Source organism: Ornithorhynchus anatinus, chromosome 10, assembly GCF_004115215.2.
Source record: "Ornithorhynchus anatinus isolate Pmale09 chromosome 10, mOrnAna1.pri.v4, whole genome shotgun sequence".
In the NCBI taxonomy this organism is placed as follows: domain Eukaryota; kingdom Metazoa; phylum Chordata; class Mammalia; order Monotremata; family Ornithorhynchidae; genus Ornithorhynchus; species Ornithorhynchus anatinus.
In genome coordinates, this window is record NC_041737.1 from 24717599 (window position 1) to 24728205 (window position 10607).

A 10607-nucleotide genomic window follows, 5' to 3' on the forward strand; every position below is an offset into this window, starting at 1 on the left:
CTCTAATCTAGGCTCACTGAGGAAGGTGTACAAGAACTTGAACCACTCAGAGGTAGGCAACTGGGATCACTGTCCTGGAGCAAACACACTAGAGGGCTCCAAACCTTTTTTCAAATAAAACTCTATTCAGCTGCCCCAGTTAAATGTGGATGGGGCAGCTAATGCACTTCTCTAATGCACTTCTTTTCTAATGCACTTCACTAAAGGGAAACGCACAATAGAGAAGTGCATTTAGCTGCCCCAGTTCAATGCAGATGGGCATGGAATGATTTTCCACTAAAGGGAAGTGCACGGGGAAGCAGCATGGCCTAGTGGAGGCCTAGGAGTTAAAGGACCTGGGTTTTAATCCTGGCTCCTTGGGTAAGTCACAATTTCTCTGTGCCTGAGTTTCCTCATTTGCAATGCCAGTTCTCACTCCCTATTAGACTGTGAGTGAGCCCCATATGAGCCCTGATTAACTTATCTACCCCAGTGCTTAGTACAGTGCTTGGCACGTGTTTGACAAATATTATTACGATGATTATCTTCATCATCATTATTACGAGAGCCCGACTCACTAGCACTCCCTTGCTTTCCCAAGACATCGCTCCAGGGTGAGCAGTTCTCCAGAATTCTGATTCTAGGAGGTGCAGGAGCCTAAAGGAATCATATCTGCTGAGAACCTTTCCTGAATGGATGGGAAGAGACCTAAAGAGTGTCATCTGAGGAAAGGGACAGAAAAGCTAAATATGGAACATCTGCTTTTTAAATTTCTTTCCTCAGTGAACTGGTCACTGCACTGTGTTAATTACCTCTGATCCCTCCACCCTTCATGATTGAAAGGGGCAAGATTTACAGATGATATGGAAGGCCTAACTCTTCCCCCCCAACCTCCTCCCCCCGCCCTGGGTATGTGACTACCATTCATTTGCTCACAATTCAAGTAGTTATTGTCAATTTACTTATAGGTGGTGCTGCGTCTTTGTGGCAGAATGTCCTGAAAATAAAGTGTTCTTAACAAAATTGATATTTATACACAATGTCAATATAGATGACAGGGAGGACCTACAAAGACTGACTATGGCACATTTCCCTGTAGATTTAGACTATTTCTGATAAACATTTCAATACTCCGATATAAAAATTGGCAGTCAATCCAGGAGCTAAATATTAGGCTAAGTAGTTTGTAGTCATAAATACTTAAAGCATTTCAATAGCAACCAATGATCTCACCAAAACTGTGGAAGAGGGTTTTACATTAAGCCAAAATATGAAAATAATGGAAAATCGAGAGAACTCAGTAAACAATACCAAGCATGAAATCCTAAGAATATCGAGACAATGTGCACACTACTTACCCTGCTCCATATATTATAATGATGCCATAAAAGAAAATTGTCTTTTAAATAAGGATATATCACTAATAAACATATGTTAGCTTGTAGATGTGACAATTAGCTACTAAACATACCGGTGCCATATTCAATTACAAAGCCTCCCAGAACAATATGCTGTCCCTTAATCATGAAAGTTTATCATTCGGAAATGAATAAATTATGCCTATTGTGAGTTTTTCCTATTTACACCTAACCATAATAAGTATGTGCATGTATTTAATAATAATAATAATAATAACAATGGCACTTGTTATGCGCTTACTATGTGCCGAGCACTGTTCTAAGCACTGGGGTAGATACAAGGTAATCAGATTGTCCCACGTGGGGCTCACATTCTTAATCTCCATTTTACAGATGAGATAGTGGAGGCAAAGAGAAGTCAAGTGACTTGCCCAAAATCACACAGCTGATATGTGGCGGAGCTGGGATTAGAACTCACGTCCTCTGACTTCCACGTCTGTACCCTTTCCATAAGCCACGCTGCTTCCCATATATATTATATGTGAGTGTGTCTTTGTGTTCTGTTTAATTTGGGCAAGACATTTGGATCTTCAAGTAATCATTACTTCATTCCTCGCATTTGAAATAGTTATCCAGTGTTTATTCATAAACTATCTGAAAAAGAAAAATACATGTGCTGGGATACATGAGACACCAGAAGCCCCATTTTACAGTGATGGTGGGTTTATGGTAATCCTCATTGCCTGTTGCCCAAGGGAGTAAAAGTCACCATATGTGTATATATACATACACATATATATATATGTGTATGTATATATACACACAGACACACATATATATATATTCGTACAGTCCATCATTTGGTCTTCCGAGGTGCCAGTGTACACATGGAGCTGTACAAGTGCAATTGTAATTATCTAAACAATCAGAAATTGGCTACGACAGTAGTCAAATCATTTGATCTCGACTGACTAATGGAACAAACCTGCTTTTCCTGTTAAAATCAACAATTTCCACACATCCCACACTAGTTAGTCCAACTAGCTGCCCTAATAGTAGATGGTTTCTAATGCCTTGGAAAAAGAAATCTGGCGATATTTTATATGACCGAATTCTGTGGTTTGGATTGTCCTGTAAGATTTGGTCATAATTACTGGTAAATTTAGAGACAGAAGATGCCCTCCTGATACCACTTCCGCTTTAGAAAGCACCCGATGTAGTGCAACACCTCTGAGCAAATCAAAGACTAAAAGAGTGAAGGAAAGAGAAAGGCTAATGTTCATATAAAAATAGGTGCTACGATAAAATATTTTTGTTTTATATTTCATCAATAAGTTATTTTGACTAACCAGTAGTGGATCATACAGCTTTGCACTCTTTAATGATCTGTCCACATCTATATCGATCCATTTAAAGATCATAATTTTTTTTTTAATTCAAAAGTCCAGAAAGCATACAAACACATCCTTAAAAAAAAGGAAATTTTGTATTAAAGTCGGGGTGTGCTAATCTCTCCATAAAAGCCATTTAGACCCACCCATGGCTTAAAAAGTTGGTGGTGTGGGGAAGGGGGAAGGGAGATGAGAGACGGGAGGGAGCGCTGGGAAGCCGGGAAGTGAAAGGAGAGAGAGCAAAGGGAAAAGAGGAGAATCTGTGCACTGTCATTTTTTCAATCAAATAAGCACTCCCAACCGCAGCAACAAATTCAATTTTTATGTCACCTGCATGAACCTATCTCCATAGACCACACTCCTTCCCCCAACACACACAAGAAGAGCCAATGTTGTGCCCAATTTAGACCATAGTTTCCTACTTGTAAAAATAAAATGAAATTGCACACCCTTTCAGTATCATTCGCCGAAGCTGAAAATCCTGTGCCAAGGCACTTCACCTTAAACGTTGAAAACAACACAATTAATCAAATGGGTTCGCCATGTGTTTGCTTTTTTGTTGTTGGTTGGTTGGTTGGTTTTAAATACAAATGCTCTATTGGAGTTTGTCTGTTTTTAAAACTGACTAAATGTGGTCTGTTTTTCCAGTACTTCGAGGTAGTCCGGCTCAACGTTTAGTTTTGCTTTTAATTCCAGATACTCGTTCCTGTTGGGTTCTACATAGACAGTACTTGGAGGGTTATAGAGCACAGTTTCCCGCAGCCTGCTCTCCCCCACGGCCCCCGGGTGCAAGTACTGATGGGGGCGCCTAAGGTCATAGTTGGGGGAGAAGGTATAGGCGGCGGGGCCACAGGGGAACTTGGGATATTCTGGGAGGTTATTGCCAGGGGTGGTGGTGGTGGTGGAAGAAGAGTGTTTATCGGGCTCCAAAATGCCTCTGTAAAAACGATCGGCATCTTGCACGGGGGTCAGCAGCTCCTCCCGCGGCTCGATGGTGCTGACGCTGTAGGCTGGGCTGCGCAAGTGGTGGCTTTCCCGCCTCTCTTCCTCCCCGTGCGGGGCCTGCAACTGAGGCTGCGATTGCTGCTGCTGCTGCTGCTGCTGCTGCTGTTGTTGCTGTTGCTGCTGCAGCTGCAGGTGATGGTTACTGCTGCTGTAGGTGACCTTGAGTTCATGCAAGTCTTTGTAATCCTCCACCGAGTTGCCCTCCCGGGAACGGTAGATGGGGTTTTTACACATGTGGCCCAGGGGATGGGGGATATATTCGTACACGTGGCCAGCTGGGGTCTTCACCTTGGGGAGGGCGGGGCCCCGGGGATGGGGATGTGAGTGATGGTGGTGGTGGTGGTGGTGGCTGCTGCCCCCACCGCCACTGCTGTACACGCTGTACTGCATATTGAAGGAGCTCACATCCGAGTTGTTGGCACTGGTGTGGTCGCTCTGGCTTTTCTTTCTCCTCTTCATCACCAGCACGAACAGCCCGGCGGCCACGAAGACCGACATGATGAAGACCAGCAGGAGGCTGAGGATCAGCACCGAGAGGGGCACGGAAGAGGAGGGGCCGCCCCCGCCGTCACCTTCGGCCGCGGCCCCGGTGCTGTTGGGGGGCCTGGCGGGGAAGGGAGAGGGGGTGGACCGGACCGGGACCTGTACGGAGGAGGGGGCCGGTGTCGAGACCACCACATCAGAGTAGTCGGGGCACAAGAGGTCTGACTTGATGGACCGCATGTCAGTCTCAGCAAACTTCTTGGGGGCCTTGCAGATAACCTCGTCGACCAGGACCCCCACCTTGAGCTGTTCCACCCACAGCTTCATGCCCACCACGTCACAAGTGCAATCCCACGGGTTGTCGTGCAGGTCGATCTGGACCAGGGACGGCAGCTGGTCCAGCAGGCCGCTCACGGGCAGGGAGGGAAAGCGGTTGCTTCTCAGGCTCAACCTGAAGAGGGTCACCCCGGAGAAGACCCCCCCGGGCAAGGACTGCAGGAAGTTGTTGTTCAAAAACAAGAGCTGCAGGTTGGGGACGGGGTCGAAGGTTCCCGACTGGACCTCCCGGATGAGATTGTTTTGGAGGAAGAGGTACTGTAGGCTCTGCAGGCCGTAGAACAACTCCGGGCTCAGCCGCTCGATCAGGTTCCCGTTCAGGTAGAGGCGCCGCAGGCTGGCGAGGTCCCCAAAGGCACGGTCCTGAATCACAGAAATGCGGTTGTTCCCCAGGTGCAGCAGGTCCAGCCCAGTGGCCTCCAGGAAGTCGGTCCTGCGCACCACGGCGATGTAGTTCTCCGTCAGGTACATCTTCTTGGGGTTGTAGGGCTTGGGTTGCAGCTCAGAGATGCTTTCGATCTTTCGCTCCTGGCAGTTGACGTTGAGACCCAAGTCGGAGATCTGCAGGTTGCAGGAGCAGGCGGTGGGACACTCCAAAGGCACCGGGGATTTGGTCTGGTAGGCGATGCTGGGGCCATAGTTGCTGTAGCCCAGGTCCTTAGAAGCCTGGCGTGACGTAGGGCGGGCCCGTGGCTTATTAGGCTGGCGCGTCCCCTTGGGTGGCCTCAGGGGAGGCTTGTAAACGGCGGAGGAAGAGGTGGCTACAGAGTTGACCGAGGCCGGGGTGGTGTGTAAGTATCCGGTCGTGCTCAGCGGAGTCTGCGGCCTCATTTCGTAATCTGAGATGAGTTTCCGCGGGCAGAGTTCCTGCTTCGAGACCTCGTCCAGGTCCCGGCCGTGGAGCCGGAAGGGGGTCTCGCAAACCACGTCCCCCACCAGCGCGGAGTACGAGATACTGTCCAACCAATCTTTCAGGGAGATCAACTCACAAGAACAATTCCAGGGGTTTTCTTCCAGCTGCAACTCTACCACTTTATCCATGTGCTGCAGCAGACCCCCATAGGGTAGCAACTTGAGACGGTTGCCCCTCAGATCCAAGTGCGTTAAGGGCACAAAACGGAAAAGGTTGTTGGGTAAACTCGACAGGAGGTTATCGTTGAGGATCAGCACCTGAAGCAACTGCAATTTGCTGAACGCGTTGGGCTCAATGGCACTGATGTAATTGTAATCGACTTGTAGATATTCCAGGCTCTCCAATCCAAGGAAAGTGTCATCACGGAGCAGTTCCAGCTTATTGTTGTTCAGGTGCAGTCTCCTTAAGCCCCGAAGTCCATGAAAGGCCCCCGTCTCAATGTCCTGGATGACATTGCTTCCCAGGTGCAAAATAGAAGCTCCGGTGTAGTTGATAAACTCGTTGGGATAGAGCCGGTTCAAAAGATTTCCAGACAGCAAGAGGTGGTAGACTGGAAACCTCGGAGGGCTGATTTCAGAGAGGCTGATAATCCCCCTGTTTTCACAGCTCACCGTTAAGATGCCATCCTTCTCCTCGCAAGGACAGGCGTTGTCACAGATTTCCCCATAGTAATCGATGGTTTCTGCCCACGAAAGGACGAGAGACGTTAAAGCAAATGCTAGAGTCTGCAGTATCCAGATATGCATTTTTCTGTTGAGGTCCTGTTCCAAAGTTACTGTGGAGCAGCAGGCGTACATTTTACCTCCTGAATGGAAAAGAAAATAAACAAAAGAACATAATATATATGACAAATACAGAGGCATAAATAGATACACAGACCATTTAAGTTATCGGGAGTTTTTGGTGTGTTACCTTCTAAAATCTGGAAGGAGGTGGTGTTTGTTCGGGGGGAAAGAATGTAAAAAGTCTTCCTCTCGGAATTCCCAGACTTTGTAAAACTAAAAGCCATTTAATATTATTAAAATATTATGAATTAATGGATTCAGTGAAATGAAATGCCCTCGGGGTTAGATCATATTAAAGACTCTATCACATTTTCGTTTCTTTTGCTCATTTTTTTTAAGATCACCCCATAAATATACATAAAATGGCTGTCAGTTCATTTTCACGGTTCTAATTTAAAAGAAAAGAAGCACCATTTTCTGAGGTTTCCCACCTTACTTACTCCTTAGCTTCCTTTCAGAACCTCTTCAGTGAACAGCGCACCGCGAAGCGCTTTTCCGATTTTCAGAGAAGCTCGGTTTACTTTACTTAAATTTAACTGTTACGGGAAATTGTGTGTGTGAGCGCCTGGGGACAGGGGGGAAGGAGGCAGAGAGAGCAAAGGCTACTTGAAAGAGGTGAAAGAACGAACGCTACTGCAGCAAAGGAACCCGGAGATTCCCTCACATCAATCTGTTTGCCTATAACGCTTCGCGGTAGAAAAATAACAACGTTCAACTTCTCCACCGACACAGTTAAGCCCGCCAACCTTTTAATCCGGCAGTTGAGAACCACGTAGCAGTTCTCGACTGCAATTTCGGGCCGCCGTCTCTAATGGTATCCGTCCTGTGACCAAATTGGGGTCTTCCACCCTCTACAAGAGTTACACACACGGTGGACTGGAGATGTCCACGGGAAGGGAAACCTCCCTGCAATCCTCGCACCCCTCCAGTCGCACGGAGTGAAAAGAAAGGTTCTCGGCACTCACCCAGCATCTGCCCCCACTGGAAAAGCTCCCTACGATCGCCGCAGCCTCAGCCATATCTGACATAGCGTTTATTTCCAGTGTTTGGTAAAATTAACGTCATAAGGATGGACAGATCTAAAAGGGTCTCGGGCAAACATCTCATCGTCGACACTGAACAGTGGAGTTACCGATTAGGAGTGCCGATGGCTGTCAGCGTTCATCCTCTAAGGTAGAAGACACTAGAACTGATAAAAAAGCCAAAAAGAGAGAGACAGAGAGAGAGAGAGAAAAAAAGGCTACCAGTCACCCGCATCCGTGATTTATTATCCACATTGCCTATGGCCGAAACAAATCCTGGTTTCTTGGGCTTTTTTTTTTTCCTTGCTGTCTTTCTGTCTCCTTGAAGCTTTTCTCCGAGTTGTGCCGGCGGTGGTCACAAACACTAATAAGGGATAAGTAAAGGAGCGGGATAGACGCCCCCCTAGGCGTTTGGCGTGGTGTGTGGCCGGGGCAGAGAAATTACTCATCTGGGTTGAGATTTTAGCTCCTGGAAGGGGACGTCTTTTCTTGAGCCATCCTCGACGCCGCTTTAATCCACCCCACCAAAGTCTGGCGTGGAGAAACGCGCCCATGGGCCACATCTCATGCCTGCCAAGGGGCTCCGGAGGCCCGGGGTTCAAATCCGCCCAGGGAGCGCTGAAGCAGGGAGGCGTGCCTACACGCAGTCCTCTCTGAGCAGTCTTCTGGCTTTGAAAGAGCTCTGCCCAGCTACATGCATGGACGCAGCGGTGGGTCCAAGCAGACATTCAGAGCAACCCACGGGCGGACTCTATTTCAAGTACCACAGTCACCAGATCGCTATCACGGGAGGCGCTCGGTTTTACTGCATAATGGCAGCTCCAAAGATCCTATTTAAAAGCCAACATTTACCTTGCAAATGCTTTTCCTGATTCGATCGAATCCGTGCATTCGGCGGCTCTTTGCTCCCTCCTCTCCTCGTCTCCTCCTCCTCCCCCTCCCCCCAACCCGGGAGAAGAAAAAAAAAAAGGGAAGAAAAAAGCGCCCGTTGCGAAATGTGCCCGGCCAGTGTTAAACTCCCGGGCGTTTACAACTTTAATTCCGTGGAGAACAGTATGAAGGGAGTAGGGAATGGCAGCCCCCCCCCCCCCCCGCATCCCTTCCCCTCCCCCAAGGAGACAGGCCGGAAAATCAAGAAATAAAGTTGACTGTGACCTGGGTGGTTCCGATCCCGAGTGGAAAACGCACCTTGGGTTTAAACATCGCCCTAGGTTCCCCACTGTTCCTTTGGCCTGAGGGGTCCTCGCAGGGCTTCAGCCCGCATTTGTTTTCCTCCCACCCCCCTCAAGAGTTGAGACCCTGGATTACCGCACTGCATATCCCGCACGAAGCCGCCGGACACCGAGGCTGGATGGGGATGGGAATGGGGATGGGAATGGGGGTGGGAATGAAAGGGGGTGGGGATGGGGGTGGAAATGGGGTTGGGAATGGGGATGGGGTGGGAATGGGAATGGGGGGTGGGGATGGGGATGGGGTGGGAATGGGAATGGGGGGTGGGGATGGGGATGGGGTGGGAATGGGGGTGGGGATGGGGTGGGAATGGGAGGGGGGATGGAGATGAGAATGGGAATGGGGGTGGGGGGTGGGGAGGATGGGGGTGGGGATGAGGATGGGGGTGGAAATGGGGGTGGAGATGGGAATGGGGATGGGAATGGGGACGGGGATGGGGAGAGGGCGGGGGGCGCCGGGGGTGGCAGGGTCGGACGGATGGACGTAAGGTCGGACGGACGCAGGGGAGGGGAGGGGAGGGGAGGGGAGGGGAGGGGAGGGGAGGGGAGGGGGTCGATCGGCCAAGACCCCAGTCTTCCCGAGACAGAGAGGGGGGCGAGCAGCCCCCGCCCACGAAACGGAAGGCAAAGGAGGAGAGGAGGGGGATGGGAGCAGGGAGGGGAGAACCCCCCCCCCCCCCCCCCCACCCCCCAAAAAATAAACCACCTCAGACGAGAAAAGTAAAGCCCATACTTACTGAGCGTTCGAGGTCCGGGGCCCAACCATGGCAGCCCCCCCAGGGACCGTCCCTCCGGGGCGAGAGCCGCCCGCCGGGGCAGGGCGAAGGAGGCTAGAGGTGCAGCTGGGGACGGGCGAGGGCGACAAAATGCTCCCGGTCACCGCCGAAACCCGGCCGGGGGACCAAAGGCGGACCCGAACCCAGACCCGCACCCAGCCGGGGGCCGAACCCCGTCCGCCCAGCCAGACCCGGGGGGCTCCGGGCGTTGCTGTGCTGAGCGCTCTGCCGCAGCCGGGGGCCGGGGGGGGGACGGGGGACCCGGGGCAGGAGGGGGGGAGCGGAGATTGGGGAGGGAGCGGCAGGGGGAGGGGGAGGACGGAGGGAAAAGGGAGAGGGAAAAGGGAGAGGGGAAAGGGAGAGGGAGGGAAGGGGACCAGGGGGAGGGAGGGAGGGAAGGAGGGAAGGAGGGAGGGAAGGAGGGAGGGAGGGAAGGAAGGAGGGAGGGAGGGAGGGGCGAGGCGGGAGAAGGAGCCAGAGCGGGGGGCGGAGGGGAGAGGGGGAGAGAAAGCCGCCCAGACTCTGCCTTTGGCTGACGTGCCGGTCAGCTTCCCGAGGCAGCACCCTCACCCTCACACGGACCCGCGGAGAGACACACACTGACACAGACACTCACCCACACCGACACCGCCGCTCCTGCGCTCGGCCCTGCCGGCCTCCCTCGGCCGCATCCTCTGCCGCTGCTCCCCCTTGGCCTGAAATGGGGGTGGCTTTCACCCCGCCGGACCGGCCACCGCCTCGGCTCGGCCTCCGAGGGCTCCGACTCCTCCGCAAGACCCGGCGATTGCCTCTCCTCCACCCGCTTTCTCCTCTTCTTTCTGCTCTTTTTTTCGGCCTTGATTTTTCGGGGGGTTTCCCTCTCTTTCCTTCCCTTGTCGCTTTCTATCTCGGTTTGTTCTTCTTCCCTTGCGTCCGACCTTTCATTCTTTCTCTGTCGTCTTGCCCTCCGCTCCTTCCCCTCTCTCTTTCTTCGTCTTCCTCCTCTTCTTTCTCCCCCTCTTCCCCCCTTTCCTTGCTCTTTCTTTTTCCTACCCCTCTTTCTCCCCCCCTCTTCCTCCCTTTTCTTGCTCTTTCTCCTATTCCTCTTTCTCCCTCTTTTCTCCCTCCTCCTCTTTCTCCCCTCTTCCTCCTCCTCTTCCCCCCTTTCTTGCTTTTTCCTACCCCTCTTTCTTCCTCCCCTCCTCCTTTTCCCCCCTTCTTCCTCCTACCTCTTCCCCCTTTTCTTGCTTTTTCTTTCTCCTGCCCCTCTTTCTCCCTCTCTTCCTCCTCCCCCCTTCCTCCTCCTTTCTCCCCCTCTTCCTCCTCCTCTTCCCCCTTTTCTTGCTCTTTC

The 10607-nt window shown here is 51.3% G+C and overlaps 1 protein-coding gene across 3 annotated transcripts; it reads right to left on the reverse strand.

Moving 5' to 3' along the window:
- Positions 1-1950: 1950 nt before the first annotated feature.
- Positions 1951-10252, reverse strand: SLITRK5 (SLIT and NTRK like family member 5). 3 transcript variants are annotated; one of them, XM_029074316.2, is made up of 3 exons: positions 9894-10252; positions 7216-7439; positions 1951-6270 (listed from the first exon to the last, which is right to left on the reverse strand). In XM_029074316.2, exons 2-3 carry the CDS (start codon positions 7220-7222, stop codon positions 3344-3346), a joined length of 2934 nt encoding a protein of 977 aa, XP_028930149.1. In that variant the 5' UTR covers positions 7223-7439; positions 9894-10252; the 3' UTR covers positions 1951-3343. The 3 variants fall into 3 exon arrangements, with proteins under 3 accessions (XP_028930149.1, XP_028930150.1, XP_028930153.1); XM_029074317.2 differs by lacking the exon at positions 9894-10252 and adding an exon at positions 9239-9306; XM_029074320.2 differs by lacking the exons at positions 7216-7439; positions 9894-10252 and adding an exon at positions 9239-9372.
- Between the last annotated feature and the right edge of the window lie 355 nt (positions 10253-10607).